The sequence below is a fragment of the Erythrolamprus reginae genome, chromosome 2, assembly GCF_031021105.1.
Source record: "Erythrolamprus reginae isolate rEryReg1 chromosome 2, rEryReg1.hap1, whole genome shotgun sequence".
In the NCBI taxonomy this organism is placed as follows: domain Eukaryota; kingdom Metazoa; phylum Chordata; class Lepidosauria; order Squamata; family Dipsadidae; genus Erythrolamprus; species Erythrolamprus reginae.
In genome coordinates, this window is record NC_091951.1 from 187,005,194 (window position 1) to 187,021,696 (window position 16,503).

Consider the following 16,503-nt stretch of genomic DNA (forward strand, 5'->3'; position numbering starts at 1 on the left):
CGCAGTTTAAGAAATAGAATTTAAAAAAACCCACCGAGATAGATGTTGGCCCTGCTGAATCGAGGTCCTTGCTGTTTTTCACCAGCACCCACCACCACCTCCTCCTCCTCCTCACCCTCACGGCTGCTACTCTTAACTACCGCTGCTTCCATTGTCTCTCGTAGAGCCACGATAGGATTCCATCGCTCCGGGCATAAAAAATAATAAATACATCCAGTCGAATGGCAAGAGAAGAATCGGAGTTCTTTTTCCCCGCCCGCGTTTTTTACACCCATAAAAGCAAGTGTAGGTGGGAATTGGGAAAGGGGAGGCCGGGAATTCAGCCCCCAACCCCAGAAAGAGGGAGAGACCCCTCAAGAAGAGCCCGCCACAAGCCAGGCCAACAAGCCTCCAGCCTCCTCGCCGCCGCTTTTTCGTGGATGTTGTTTAGCCCATTGGATTTCGACCTTTTTTCTCCCACTCGGGGGCTTCGGTCCGGGGAGAGGACTAAGGGAGAAAGGAGTCCCCCGCCACGCGGGGAAAATATTAAGCGGCGGGGGCCGATTTAGCCGCCTCTTGTGAAGATGGATTTCTATTTTGCAAGCGCGGGGCCTTGCAGGAGGCGGCAAGCGGGCTTCAGCAATTGCCCGGAAGAGGGAGTGGAGAGGGGGAAAGTGGGTTTTCTTTTAATCCGAACTTGACGGTGTTTATTGAGATAACTGGGCAACCGGGGCCGAAGGAATGCGCCCCAAGGGTGGCGAGTTGGAGCCAACCGGAGGAGAGGGGGGAGGAAGCCAAGCCGAGCCGAGAGGGTCTCCCTTGATTCCTTGGGTGTCTTTTAGCTCCAGAGCTCGCTCAACCCAACCCTTCTCGGAGAGGTTCGCCCTCCAAGACAGACGGAGGAGGTTTTCTCCGGCGCTCCTCCGGTTCCGCCTCTTCCACGGTTTCCAAAGCCTTGAATCCAGCGGCTGGCTCAGGGATTCCGGGAGCCCCCCGTGGGCTGTGGACGTTGAGGTCGCTTCCACGGATTGCCCTAGGCCCAGAGTGGGCAAGCAGACCAGGTCTCGATCCTTCAGCGCTTTTCCTGGAAGGGAAGAGTAAGGACTAAGGTGCTGGCGGCGGCGGCTGAGAAGGGTGATCCGGGTTTTGAGCCCTTCTCTCAAATTAGGGGAAACTCCCCCCCCCACCAGGACTCCCAAAGAAAGAAACCGGCGGGGGGGGGCACAGAATTCGGAACTTATATCCAGATCGGATCGATGCGAGACTGCGAAGGACTCTCGCTCTCTCGCTCTCTCTCTGTGCGCGCGCGCGTGTGTGTGTGAGCTGAAAAGGAAGGGCGCAAGAAGAACCGTGCAACGGTGCGGGTGGGTGTGCACCGATGTGCAAGTGTGCGCTAGGGGGGTAAAGGTAGCTGGCTGCACGCCAAATGTCAGCTTTTTTCGACCTAAACAAAACTGGCAGAAATCGCTTAGAAAATAATAATTCTTCCGTGTCATATTTAAATTGAGGATCGATTTAAAAAAAATCTCCAGAGGGGTTCACGCCACTCTTTTTCCCCCAAGCACCTCACAGATGACAATTTAAGAAGGGGAGGGGAACCCGTAGCTTTTTAAAAACGACTCTTCTTTTCTTCCTCACGTGTGTATGTACGTATGTGTATGTATGTATGTAACATAAACAGAATACTTTTAAAATGTGGACTTGTTTTATTCCTGATTAGATAATATATATATTCTGTAATCAGGAATAAAACAAGTCCACATTTTAAAAGTATTCTGTATATGTATACATATATATATAATATTATATTATATGTTATATTATATATTATATTAAATACACACACATGCATATATATGTGTATATATGTATGTATATATGTGTGTGTGTATATATATGTGTGATATATATATATGGAATATATATGTGTGTGTATATGTGTGATGTATATATGGAATATATATATATGTGTGTGTGTGTGTGGAAACACACACACACACACATATAGATATATGTATATATATCTATGTCTAGATTTTTTGCCTTGCCACCTAGATAGCTGGATGCAGAATCTGGGCAGAGTGCATAGAAATGTAGCCAAGGCATTCAACTTCTGTCACTGGAAATTCTTGTCCTCAAAGAAGAACATTAGAAAATATGAACACGCCCACCCACCACGGTATGGCAAGGTTACCTGGAAATTTGCCCCTTCCCACAATTGTGTCCATTTCAAAGGTAGCAAGGCACCCTTCCAGGTTAGGAAAGTGGAGTTTTGAAAAAGATTGTGATAGATAGATAGATAGATAGATAGATAGATAGATAGATAGATAGATAGATAGATAGATAGATAGAGATAGATAGATAGATAGATAGATAGATAGAGATAGATAGATAGATAGATAGAGATAGATAGAGAGATAGATAGATAGATAGAGATAGATAGAGAGATAGAGATAGATGATAGATAGATAGATAGATAGATAGATAGATAGATAGATAGATAGATAGATAGATAGATAGATAAAGATAGACAGACACACAGACAGACACACAGACAGACACACACACAGACAGACAAATTCTGGATGAAAAGGCACCTCTTTCTTTTGATTTTATCTGTATCTCTAGTCCTTCTATCTCTTTCATTATCTTATGTTCCCTGACATAGCCTGCCTTCCAGAGGGCACTTGCACCAAGATATTTGCACCATGAGCCTCGGGGATAATTGCCCCAAGACAACCTGCAATCCTGAGGGGAAATTGCTGTTGTTTTTGTTGTGTTTCGGGATGAGAGGATCCCTGTAAATAAAAGTGGCAACTTTCACTTTTCAGCTGCTGTTCTGCGCTTTCATTCCACAAATGCTTCTCTCAAGGATATTTCAATGACCTTGCTGGCTTCTCCCATGGTTGCCCTGGCGTTTTGCGTCCTTTTCTACCCATAAACTGTTATTCTTGACTTGGATTCATGCATTGCCTCTTTTTTACGCTTAATGTTTCTGTTTACTCTCTGTATAGGATATACAGATACATACATGCATACATAAGCATGCATGTGTGTGTGTATCTATGTATGTTTGTAGGTATGTCAATATTTGGATGTATGGATGTATGGATGTTTGTAACATATCTTTGCTGATAATGAAAAGGATGGGAGATTGTGTGTGTGTGTGTATGTGTGTGTGTGTGTGTGTGTGTGTGTGTATACATACACGCACATATATAAATATATGCCTGTAAGGAACCTACTGCGTTATATTATATATACATATAATCAGTTCCTTACTCCCCAATCTGTAAATCAGTTGGAAGGTTTATTCTTTGCAAAGAAAATTATATTTCTTCAGTGCAACTAAGCAAGGATTTCATACCCTCCAATGTTTCAAATCCCCCTTTGCATCCCTCCACCACTCCCCACCCACACGCTCCTATATTTCTACCCACATAAAGCACCCTAGGTACTAACTTTCTTCCTTCACCTCCCCCCCCCCCCCAAGATTCAGAGGGGAAAGATGAAGTCATTCGAGAATTGTGATTGACAGACAAACGGAACCCGAGGCAGGCCAAAGGACGCAGTAGGTTCCTTACAAGGACAACTTCTCCTCCAGAAAGTGCAAGGTTGAAAACAGGAAGAGAGCTGGGGACGGAAGGGGGTTGGTGCAGAATTTGCTGTTTTCAAAATCTTGGATGCAGAGACACACTCGCAGACCCAAGGACACCCATCCAAACCTGAACATGAACAGTATTTCTATTTCGAGCCTGCTCCAGATGGAATGAAATACAGTTTTACTACTCCCCGGCCAGAGCAGGCTTAAGTTAATATCCATTCAGGAATCTTTGATCAGTTCCATCAAACAACTTTTCCAGAGTCTTTTCCAAGGAAGAAAGGGGGGGTGGAGGACAATAACCAGTGAATAAGCACTAACTGAGAGGTCTTCGGGGGGGGGGGGGAGTAGCTGTGCCTGCTACTTTTGCCTGCCTGCTCAAATGCACCTTCAGATATATATATTTTTCCCCCAGCAAGGCAAGCTGCCTAAAAATAAACCCGCTGCCTGCTCCTGTATCAAGAAGAGACCTGATCCCTCAGCCTTGAGTGTTTCCCTAGTGGTTACTCCACCTCCCTGGGGGCATACTTCCCCCCACACACACACACTTTTTCTGTCCTCTGAATGTCACCTCCCCCCCCCCCCCCCCATCCAGCCCCATAGCATCCCCTTCGCTTAAGCCTTTGCAACCTCCTTCCCTCCACACTGGGTTGAAACCGTACCTCACTTCCAAGCCGCCTCTGCTCTTATTGTATTGGAAATCTTGGTTCTTCTTTGACCAAAAAAACCCCACAAAACCCACCAAAAAAAAAAGGAACAAGGCGATTGTTGTAGCTGCCGCCCCTCCGCAGCCCCTCTTGTTGGGTTGTCGTATTCTTGAACGGAATTGGGGGTGGGGGCAGAGCACATCCTTTTTCTTGCAAATTTCTTTTCCAGAGCCAGGCACCAAAGCCACCCTTCCAGACCACTAAGGGTAATAAACTATACCGGTCACCTTACTCTACCAAGCCAAGGTTATATCTTTTTTTTTTTTTGAACGCACGCGCGTGCGTTCACCCACTCACCCCACCCACCCTACAGAGGAGAGAGAGAGAGAGAGAAGAGAAAGAGAGTGAGGGAGATACGTGTTTTCAGCGAAGTTCTGCAAATCGATTGAATCGACAGAAACTTTCAGATATTTTTTTAACGCGCGCAGGCACGCGCGCACAAACACACAAATCCAGGAAAAGAGAATCAAGGGTTTTAAACAAACCCACCCCAGTTTTCTGTCTTCAGTGGCACAAAAATAAACCCCAACTCCCCCAAAAAATCTCATTCCCTCACTCCCACTTATGCCTCATCACTGAAACTTACTCGTACAGTTTTATTTAGTGAACGACACATTCATGAACAATCAAATGATCCTCGTAAAATTTTTATTGAAGGACATAAAAAAAAACATCCGCGACTACTTGCCGAATCGTGTAGCCTCTTGGGAAGATGGATGCTACTTTTTTGGGGTGGGGTGGGGAGTTTCTTGCTCTATTTTCCAGTCTCTGGGTTTGTTTGTTTGTTTGTTTGTTTATTTGTCTTTTTTTTAACAAAGTCATCTTCTTCTTCCTCCCAGAAAGTGCGCGCGCGCGCGTATGTGTGCGCGGGCGTTTTTTTGTGCATTTGTATGTAAGTGCCTACGTGGGTCTATGTGTTCACCCGGTCTCCCTCCCTCCATTAAACACCCTTGCATGTATGTAAAAAACGGATGGTTTTCTTGGGCAGAAATTAAAAATAAAATAATGAGCCGAGGTACGTATGTGTATACATGTATCTGTGGGGTACATACATAGACAAACACATACATGCATGTACAGTAATTAAAATTCAGGAGCCGGTGCCGGAGAGGCTGAGAGAGCCAAGCCAGGATCCCTCCGTTGAGGACCCCATCCGTCGGCCACCTCCCCTTTTAAAGATCTCCCATGTAATGTATCCATTATCGAACGGCAAGCCGTGGAAGCCGGAGCCGAGTTAGACAGAGACAAATTGCGTCAAGAAGTAGTTCCCGGTGCTACCTTGCTACACCAGCTACCTTACACCCTCATTAGCAGCGGGGCTGTGGAAAAGCTAGGTCGCCGAGCCAAGCCAAGCCAAGCCAAGCCACGCCAAGGACCGAACCGCCTTCCAAAGCTTACGACACGTAAGATCCGATCGCTGCTGCTTCATAACGGCGTCCTTTTCCAGAGTTTGATGGAAGCCCAAGTCGCCTAGGCATTTTTAAAAAAAGAAAAAGAAAATAGGAAGAGAGGGAGAAAGGGGGGGGGGAGAGAGAGAGAGAGGAGAGGAGAGGAGAGGAGGGAAAAAAAGACCTGCGGATTGATCTACGCTGTATTTTGGGTAAATATAATCACGTGGGTGCTCGGAGCCAATGGCGGGCCGGGAGAGGCTGAAAAAATAATTACCTGCCCTGATTGTTCTATGAGAAGATAAAAAGTACACATACAGTTCATACAATAATCTTATGAATGTAAAAGAGGGGGGAACAATGTCGGCTTCGGGCCCCATAAGCAACTATTATGTCGACTCTCTGATTAGCCACGAGAGCGACGACCTGCTGGCGTCCCGCTTCCCGGCCACGGGCTCCCATCCTGCCGCAGCCCGACCGTCGGGACTGGTACCGGAGTGCGCGGATTTCCCGTCTTGCAGCTTTGCCCCCAAACCGGCCGTGTTCACCACTTCGTGGGCTCCCGTCCACTCCCAGTCGTTCCGTGGTTTACCACCCGTACACCCACCAGCCACACATTGGAACTGACACTCGGTATATGCGCACTTGGCTGGAGCCTATCTCCGGCGCGGTCTCCTTCTCAGGTTTTCCAGCCAGCAGCCGGCACTACGGGCTTAAACCCGACGCCTTCCACGGCCGCAGGGACTGCGGACCGGGGGATGGACGTAGTTACCCGGATTACATGTACGGATCCCCGGGAGATCTCAGGGGACCGAACCCCCGCAGGCTATACCCTCTCCGGAATCCGAGGCCGTCGCTTCCAACAAACACAAAGAAGAAAAGACCCGAATTGGACCCTAGTAAGTCGAAGTCATTCTTGTTTACAACCCGGGAAAGCATTACAGCCTCCTGGGCACAGGGCTCAATAAAAGAAAGGAATTACCTTTTAACTGTTTAGGAGTCTTGGCGTCCTTCCCGTGGATCTCCAAGCTACAAGGGCTGACAAACCTGGTTTATTTGGTTTTGGGGACGGAAGGCGTTGGGGGGGGGGGGCGAAGAGGAGAAAAGAGAGAGAAGGGGGAGAAAAAAGGGATTTGTTTTTAATGAGCATGATTATTGTTACGGGATCTGGACGGTTCCTTCGTCCTCTGCTCGCTTTGCTTTCCTTCGCATCTTGGCGAGCTGGAGTGGGGGTTTTTTTGTTATTGTTCCTAAATTAAAAACAAACAAACTAGGCATCCTAGCCGGCTTTGCCCGCTCTTCCTCGCAATTTAGTAAGTCCTTCTGACTTTTTGCAGGAAGAAGCCTGGCCAAAGCCACCGGGGGTTGTGTGGGAGGGGAAATAATATTGGGATGTTGATGTGTATACTGAAAAGCGCGCGCGCGGGGGGAGAGAGATTGGTGAGAAAGCCTTAGAGGGGGTGTGTGTGAAAAACAAACAAACAAAAAACAAACAGAACCCACTATAGACAATAATTCCCCTGGATTCTTTCCTCCATCCAGAACGGGCTGTGCGTGTAAAAGTTATGGGTAGCAAAGAGAGGGAGGTAGCAAATAAAGGAAGGGGATGAGAAAACAAATAATTGGATTTAGGGGGGGGGGAGTACAGCTCGCTGTTGGAGTTTAGCAGATGGGGAGAGAGAGAAGCCCATAGAAAGAACAGTTAAATAAGACATTTCTCCCCCCCCCCACCTTTCCATTTGTTTTTGAAATGGAGGAAGAATTCTACAGTGTAGCTTACTAGTAAAGGGACTTTTTAAAAAAAAAGAGAGAGGAGAAATAACCTTGAACACTGTTAAAACAGCTGAAAGGGTCTCTAAGGGATTTGTGTTTTTGCTTTGCTTTGCTTCCCCCCCCCTTAAAGTAATCATTCTTCTGTCCAGTGAAATGTTCATTTCCTAGTGGACATCTGCCATTTAAACATGGGGGGGATTCCCCCCCCCTTTCTGGTGTGCAGTGCGTAGGAGGTGAGAAACAGAAAGCAAAATAGGTGGAATTAAGGTGACTCCAGTGCCGAGAAATAATGCCCACTTGTTTATTGATTTGCATGCCCCCCCCCCCCGCAAAAGAGATGCCTGTGCAATATTTTTTTTTTTTGTGCCCATCTAGAGATAAACAGAGCTGGTCTCTTCTCTCCCCCCCCCCCCTCCTCACCCTTATGCTCTCTAGACAAATTCCCATGCCAGGTGTGTAGAAATCCTATCAGGCCTGATATGCTGGTCAAATACTGGTTCATCCTGATAATGTTAATTGTATGTGTGCCACATAGGCAGATGTACTGATACAAATTCATGGGGAGAGAGGGCGAGAAAAGGAGAGAGGGACTAAAGGAGACTACTAGCAATAGCATATTCATTACACCCAAATTTCCATCCAAGAAATAATTAATCTGAAGGATGAGCTAATTCCTTCTGTGAAAGCTGTAAAGGAAAATCTGCAAGGGATGGTGTTTCAGGAAAGGAAAAAAAAGAAGAATAATTATTATTCTTGCAACCACTAGGCTTCTGGGGCATAATATATATATTATATATTAAAATTCAGCAAAAAAAATTCAGCAAAAAAACATGTGACATATATATATATATATATATATGGTTTTTTGATATATATGTCATGTTTTTTGCTGAATTTGAAAATATTGAAAATATTCGACACACACACACACACACACACACACACACACACACACACACACACATATATATATATATATATATATATATATATATATATATATATACAGATAGATATATAGATATATATAGATAGATAGGTAGAGATAGATAGATAGGTAGATATATAGATATAGATATAGATAGATAGATAGATTAATCCCTTTTAGAATTGCTGTATTATGTATATATTAAAAGGAATGAGTGTGTGTGTATGTATACACACACACACACACACATACATACATACATACATACATACATACATACACTCATCCCTTTTAGAATTGCTGGCAGCTCCATCAATGGGAAGTTATAGGCAGAGAGCTGGAGAGCAGGGTTGTAAACAGAGTTTATGGGCCTATGAAGTGGTGGGAATTTAGACTTTTCATGATTGTGTTCTTGAGTTACCCTTAATAGAGACCAGAGGCATATTATGATTGTTGTTGTTATTACAACCCCTTGGCCCTAGTTTTATTTTAGATCTGCCGTTTGTGGGAGAGAATGATCGCTAAATAAAATCAAAGGATAGCCAGAAACAGGGTGCGAAACAGAACTAGTTAAACTCACTGCTGTTTCCTTGCCTGCCTTTTTGCACACTGATGAATACAGTGCACGTTCAGTTCCTATAAAAGAATAGATGTGCCCTTAAAAATCCTGAAGGTCACTTCAGGCTTGAGCAGGCAGTGCTCGTTTGTCTAAAGAGTCTTTTTAAAATAGGAGACTTTAGATGAGCACTAAAATTATAAGGGTGGGATGTGAATTTAGGGCATCTCTCTTCGAAAGCATTGCCACCAATAAATGCAGATCTGGGTAAGGGCTAAATGAATAAACAAGAGATGGGTGGGTAAATAAACAATTGACAATACATTAAATGTCCCAATCTTTATTTTGCAGACAATCCTGTTGCAAATTGGATTCATGCACGTTCTACAAGGAAGAAAAGATGTCCTTATACAAAATATCAAACGCTGGAACTAGAAAAAGAGTTTTTATTCAATATGTACCTAACACGGGACCGCCGTTATGAAGTGGCCAGGGTTCTTAATCTCACTGAGCGCCAAGTCAAAATCTGGTTTCAGAACAGGAGGATGAAAATGAAGAAAATGAACAAAGAGAAAACCGATAATAATAATAATAATAATAATAATAATAATAAAGAGCAGCCGTGAAACTGGTCACATCTTTCCATTCTGTGGAGAAATCAAGGCGCTGGTTTTTCCTAAGACATTGTTCCTGACTTTTCCCCCCTTAATGTGCTGATGAGTGTTTAGAATTAGTTAAACACAGCAAACCTTTCTGGAACAAAAAAAAATGTGAGAAAGAGACAGAGACAGCGGGAAAGAGAAACATAAAAAGTGCTTTTCTTTACAAAATGCAAAAATACACACAAACACACAGGCACACACACACACCTAACAATTGCAACTGAAAATAAACTTTTTTTCTTTTCAGAAAAAAAACCCCAACCAAGTACTTGAATTTTTGGATTAGTATTTTATTTTGTAAGTTAAATTTATCCAGTGGTTTCTTTTTAATTATTATTATTATTATTTTATGATGTTGTGGTTGCATATTTTGTACAATGGAAAGAAAAGTGGGTGGGGGGTGGTGGAAAGAAGGAGAAAGGAAAAAATGGCGCGGGAGGGGGGGAGAGTGATTGCTCAAAAACAATGTTTCTGTCCTCGTGTAGAACTGGTGTACTTATTTGTGTCTTCTCTGATTGTCACAGAACCGTCGTGTAAACACTGTTACGTTTCGCTATAGTAGAACAGCTTTCTGTAAATATATAACCTAACGTCACCCCAAAAAAAGGAGGAAAAAAAATCCGTGGGTAATCAAGGTGTCTTTTTTTAAAAAAAAATATATTGTAAACTCCTATGGAGGAATAACACCCCCTCCCCCGAGAAAGTTGTAAAGGAAGGAAAGGACAGGGAGGGGGTGGACATTGTTTGGGATTCCAATTCTGGAAAAAGAGGTCCATTTTAATTACCGCTGGTTTCCTTCTTGGGTGGAGGGAAGGAAATAGAAGAGTAAAATGACCTTCTCTCTCGGAAGTCGTAGGAAAAGGAAAAGAACAGATCTTCGGTTCCCAATGTTTACCATTATTTTATTATTTTATTTTATTTTATTTTTCCTTTCTCGATCTCTTAGCTCCTGAGCTCCTTGTCTCTCAATATATCAATATGTACCTAACGTCATGCTCGTAAAATAAAAGTGAGTGAGAGAAAGAGAGAGGGAGGGAGAGAAGATTCGGGTGAAAGGCGGCAGGGTGCTCTGCATTTTAATTTGGGGTAATTAATTGTACTAATTTATGACCCTGGGCAATCAAAGAATGTGTACGAGATTAAATACGGGCTCCAGTCCGGTTTTTGCTCACGGATAGTTTTTACTCTTTTACTTTTTTTGTGATCGCCCGGAGACTCTTCTATTGGAACGGCTTTGGGATTATCAACGAAGTGCCAAAAACTTGTTAGTGCCTCGCTTGGGGGCCCAAGCAATTACGAATTAGGTTCGTAATGTACCACCACCACCACAGGGGAGGAGGGGGGAAGAGGGAGGGTAGGATGGTGCAGTTCCTAATGGTGGTGTTAGGACTGAATAGCGCGCGGGAGCATCCTAAATAATAATAAAAAGCTTAAAATGTTATAAAGCCTCTTAAGGGAGTGGAAGCCCCTTGGCCCCCTTTTAAAACCTGCTTTCTCCGGCTCAGGAGAAAGGGAAGCTGGGGAGGGTTAAAACTCCGAGGGTCTCTCTGCTTTGGAATGAGTTAAAGGACAAGGGGGGGCAGCGGCGGGAAAGGTGGCAGAGCGAGGAGGGGTCTCCGGGATGGGGGCAGGCCAACGTTTTCTCATTTTTCAGAACGCATTTAAAAAAATATATTTATTTATTTTTTTTCCTACGAAGGCAGTTCTCCTGTTGTCAAGGCCGTTTAAACGAAAGTCAAAGGGTTTTAATTTAATTTATTTTTTTAAGGGGGGAAAAAAGACCCCCGTGAGATATTTCATCCCAACTTGTTTTTGTTTTAATAAAGCGTTGTTGTTGGGGTTTTGTTTTGTTTTTTGGCTGGGAAGGAGGAAAGAAGTCAAATCGCTTCGGATTTTTGCTAATGGTAAACAGATCGCGGCTTGCTCGATCCAAGCCTCCCTGGAAACGAGCGACAAAATAAATACGTGGTTCGTCGGGTTTGGTTTTGTTTTTTAAAAAGGGGAAGGGAAAAAAACCTGGAACCTTTCTAGCCCCGCCGATGTCCTCAAACGGTTGCTTCGTACTTCGGCCTGCCATTTCGTTTTAATGGAAATTAAGCGTGCGGGCTCGCGTTGTTTCTCTAGGTCGCAACAAGGCCGGGGAGGTGGGACTTCGAGAGCAGGGAAAGAGAATGCTCGAAAGGCAACAAGAAAAATGAAACAGCTAAAGCTTTAGGATTCGTGCAGTGTGTGTGGGGTTTTTCCCCCCAAGAGGGTCCTGCACCCAGCAATTGCAAGGGAAGGGAAGATTGAAAGGTTCCGTGTAAAGGGCAATAAATAAATATGTATAAACCCCCTCCCCTCGTCTCCCTTTTGTCTGCTGTAACAGGAAAGCTGGAGGAGGCAATTTAGTCGTTATAACCCTGCATTCAATGTGGATTTGAAAAGATAAAAAAGAATGCCCATCTTTAAAATCCTTCCCTCCCTCTTTCCTTCCTTCCTTCCTTCCTTCCTTCCTTCCTTCTCTTCCTTCCTTCCTTCTTTCTTTCCTTCCTTCCTTCCTTCTTTCCTTCCTTCCTTCTTTCCTTCCTTCTTTCTTTCCTTCCTTCCTTCCTTCTTTCCTCCCTTCTTTCCTTTTTTCTTTCTTTCTTCCCTCCTTCCTTCTCTTCCTTCCTTCTTTCCTTTTTTCTTTCTTTTTTTCTTCCCTCCTTCCTTCTCTTCCTTCCTTCTTTCCTTCTTTCTTTCTTTCTTTCTTTCCTCCTTCCTTCTCTTCCTTCCTTCCTTTTCTCACCGCCTCTCCCCCAATCTAGTGCCCAGCCTGTGTCTCTTTTATTAACTGGGAGCCTTCCCCGTGCTTGGGGATCCTTCCAGTTCCACCAGACCTCATTTTCAAGATGACTAAAGGCGCAGCCTCTTTCACCTTTCTCTCCCTCTGCCCCCCTCCAACCCCTCCTCCTCCTTAGCCAATGGTCTTCAGCGGAGCTGAGATCCCATTGGAGGTAATGGAGAAGAAAAGAATGTAAGTTATGCTTCCTTTGTTTCCATAAGACTGTTGTTCTCGCTCTCCTCCTTCTCCTCCCTCCCTCCCTCCCCCTCCCTCTTTCTTTCCCCTTTTTTTCTGACTTGCTTTGTTTTATGGAGGGATATAGTGTCAGTTCCTGTACAAGCCTTCCACATAAAATTCAGGGCATCTCCTTTCAGAGATATAATTTAATGGCAGGCATGGGTGTATGGATCTCTCTCTCTCTCTCACTGTGTGTGTACATTTTCCCAGAGGTAACTGGGAATGACTTACTGAAATATGCATATTATGACTGTATCCTCCAGCATCTTCAACCCACAGGATCCAAGCGACCTCCCGTTCTTTGGTGAACCCTGCTTCTCGCCTCAGCCCAGATTTGTTCTCCTTTCTTTTTGTTTTTCTGAATTTAAAAAAAATCCAGATGATAAACCCCCTCCCTCCGTTTCTCGGTGGAGTTGCTTGTGTGGATGTTATATTGGGGGCGGTGGTGGTAGTAAATGGGGATGCGTATAGCATTGAAGAAGGGGAGAGGAGAAAAAGGAAGGGAGGGAGGAATGAAGGAAGGAAAAGACAGAAAGAAGGAAGGAAAAGATAGAAGGAAGGAAGGGAGGGAGGAAGGAAGGAAGGAAGGAAAGACAGAAGGAGAAAGGACAGAAGGAAGGAAGGAAAACACAGAATGAATGAATGTATGAGTGAGTGAGTGAGTGAGTGAGTGAAGGAAGGAAGGAAGGAAGGAAGGAAGGAAGGAAAAGACAGAAGGAAGGAAGGGAAGGAGGGAAGGAAGGAGGGAGGGAAGGAAGGAGTGGGCCTCTCATCTTGTCATCCTTAAAACCGAAAACAAAACCCTCAAACAGAACCCTTTTGTAGTCAATACAAAAAGACAGGATACAGCAGCTTTGAAAGCAGCCCAAAGGTACATTTCCGCAGCCCCCCCAACTAAAAAAAAATGCCAGCTTTTACAACTTCGATTGTCTCCGCGCTGAATTGAATTGAACAAAAAACAGGACCTCGGAACCGGCTAGACGTCTGGCCTTAATCGTTTTATGGTTTTCATAAGGTGGGGGGCTCTTCCCTTTGAAACCGGATTATTGGGAATGTTTTGTCTACCGGCAAGGAACAACAGACGCGCATTTCCTCCCCTCCCCCTCCCCTCGGCCACCTTCTGTCCCCCCCCCAGCCCACCTCCCCGCTCCCCCCTCCTTAGCACTCGGCATCCTTTTTAAAAAAAATTTTTAAGGTGGTGAACCAGGAGGGGGGTGAGGTTGACAGGAGAGGTGAGAGGGAAGCGGCCCCCTCGGGGGTGCAAAAGGTGCGAGTGTGTGGTGCCCGCGCGCGAGCAAGGGGTGCCTGAGAGTTATTGTTCCAAGAACCGGGGTTTTATCCGGGGCAGGAAAAGCGGGGGGGGGGGCGACGGGGAGCAGAAACCTGAGCGAAGGATGCGCCTCCCAATAATTAAAATCTAATTTATTTATTCTCTCTCCAAGCCTTTGGAATCTGGGGTTGCATTGAGTCACGCCAGATGTTTATTTATTATTTATTTTTTATTTTTTTAAATTCAATTTCTATGCCGCCCAACTCCCTTAGGGACCCCTGTTCTCATTCTTTCCGTTGTTGGTGTTGTTTGGGGGGGAGAAATTGGATTTTTTTTAAAAACCCGGCTTTTGTTCCTTCCTACGGGACCTAATAGTATGCGTGGAGAGGGAATGCGGGGTGAGGGGAGGAAGGAGTGGGGGGGAGAAGAGATGGGTGGAGTTAAAAAAAGGAGGAGGAGGAGAAGAAAGTGGTGCTGGGAGATCTTCCTCTATTTCTGACCCTCCGAAAGCCCCCTTTCTCTTCCTTCCCTCCCCCCCACCTCGCGCTCCCCCGTTCCGCAGGGCGCGCTGCCTTGGGGACAAACCGGCGCGAGATGGCGCTGTTGCTCAATCTTTAGACGCCCCCGAGCCGCTTTATGTTTGCAAAAAAAAAAAAAAAACCCAACCCACGGCGCCTTACCTCTACAAGGCCTGGCAGGACCGATTTCGTGGGGTTGGGGGTGGGGGGAGAGAGAGAGAAAGCTGAGCTCCAGAATCTTGAACGGGCTGAATCTGCCTCTGTCAGCGGTGACTTGCAAAACAACCTCAAAGTTAGGTTGGGAGCACAAGCCCGGGTTGAGTCGCGAACCGCTGGGTCGTTCATGCAGGTTTAAAAATAAAATGACATAAAACAGGAGAGTGGCAGAAGTCCACGCGGGTTTTCACCAAAGATACTTGTCGTCTTTGCCTTGATTGATTTACACGCGAAGGCAAAATATAGACCTGTGTAATAATATTTTTTTTTTTAAAAAAGGAGGCGAGCAGTTAACGTTTTATAAGCCGGAACCAAAGCACCGCAGAATCCAGTTACTTATAATGAGAGCATATGGCGTGGTTTATATGCTTATATTTCAACATTTATGCACGTTGGAACCACCCGGCGGAAATAAACGTGGCGTCCTCTATGAGCGTTTAAAAACAAAACAAAACAAACAAAACCGAAATGGTGCTGCCTTTTACAACAAAATAATAATGCAGTAGGATGAATTTAATTAGAAGTTTTCTCTACTTTTCTGCCTTTTCTCTTCCTAGTATGAAATGCAGGTTGTGCTGTACCACCTTTCTCCTTTTTCTTTGTGTATGAAGATTAATCTTCTTTTTAAAAAAATCGAATAAAAATCTGAATGACTGAGTGAGATTTATATAAGGATCAACATTCTATCATCACAGAACTTTCTAATAATAGGACATAAGAACATATGTTAAACACAAAGACATACTTATATACCACGGATATATTGTACCACAGTAAGAAGATAGTTGTGCCAAAAATTTAAATTTCAAAAATGTACTTTTTTTCTCTCCCCCTTTCTGGTAAATTATCCCGTTGATGACTCTGAGTTTTAATCTGCCAAGTTAAGACAAGTTGAAAAACCCAAGGTTGTTATGCTGTTTCAGAGTTGCTGATCTTGGCTTCAGGATTCTCTGATTTAAAGATATGGTAGTTTTCTTCTGCCCTCCGGTCTAGAAATAAAGGTAGAGTTACTTTTATCCTGTACAATCGCATTTGATATAATGTGCTGGTTAAATAAAAATAGAAAGAAGAAGAAAAATTAAACTTCGTGTTTTGTGGGAGGGGAAAGTGAAGGCATCCACTTCACCCCAATTTCTTGCACCCTTCATCTAAACTGTATTGAAGAATGGTTGGCTCTTGGTTCTATCTTCCCTTTGTGTATGTGTGTGTTGAGGGAAAAGTATAATGAAAGGACACCTTGTGTGATAATTGTTCCTCTGATTTCAAAGGATTTAGGCACCAACTTGCTCTTTGCTTCAGGAAAATAAAAGAAAAGGAGAGGGGAAGATACTCGGAGGTGGACACAGTGGTTTGCTCTTTCAAACCCAACTCAGCTTTTATTGCAGTCATAGGCCAACCTAGCTTTGCTTTCTTACACACTGTCACTTTCAGTTTCCTCTCCCCCTCCCTTCTGAAATTTACTTAGTTGCCATTTTCTGGGGGAAAGAGAAGGAGAAATGAGAAACACTAGAAAGATTTTGAGGGTGGAGGGGATAGAAGAAAAATTGCTATGGTGAGTTTAATGAAAGGGCCTGGAGGACAGTTAATTTATTCCAGTGGTTTTGATATTTATTTTTAACACACACCCCCATTTGGGGGGGCTTTTTTTTTTAAAAAAAGCACAGGAAATATGAATCCCCAAACTTCAGAGAGAGAGAGAAGGTTGCTGATTTTTAATGCTTCTGTTGGATGGCCTGAGCAATTTAACACAGCCATTAAAAGGGGGGGGGAGGAAAATATCAAGGAAATCTCCCAACTGAATGCTTTCAGCCAATGGTCTTCAGCCAATGGTCACTGTGGAGTGGAAAGAAGAAGTATGGCAG

At 44.3% G+C, this 16,503-nt stretch overlaps 1 protein-coding gene across 1 annotated transcript; it reads left to right on the forward strand.

The window, feature by feature from the left end:
- Positions 1–5,827: 5,827 nt before the first annotated feature.
- Positions 5,828–10,924, forward strand: HOXC9 (homeobox C9). The gene is given in 5 exon segments (XM_070736051.1): positions 5,828–6,254; positions 6,256–6,483; positions 6,486–6,560; positions 6,562–6,574; positions 9,284–10,924. Coding segments are annotated over 5 exon segments (834 nt in total). The 5' UTR covers positions 5,828–6,011; the 3' UTR covers positions 9,559–10,924.
- Positions 10,925–16,503: the final 5,579 nt, after the last annotated feature.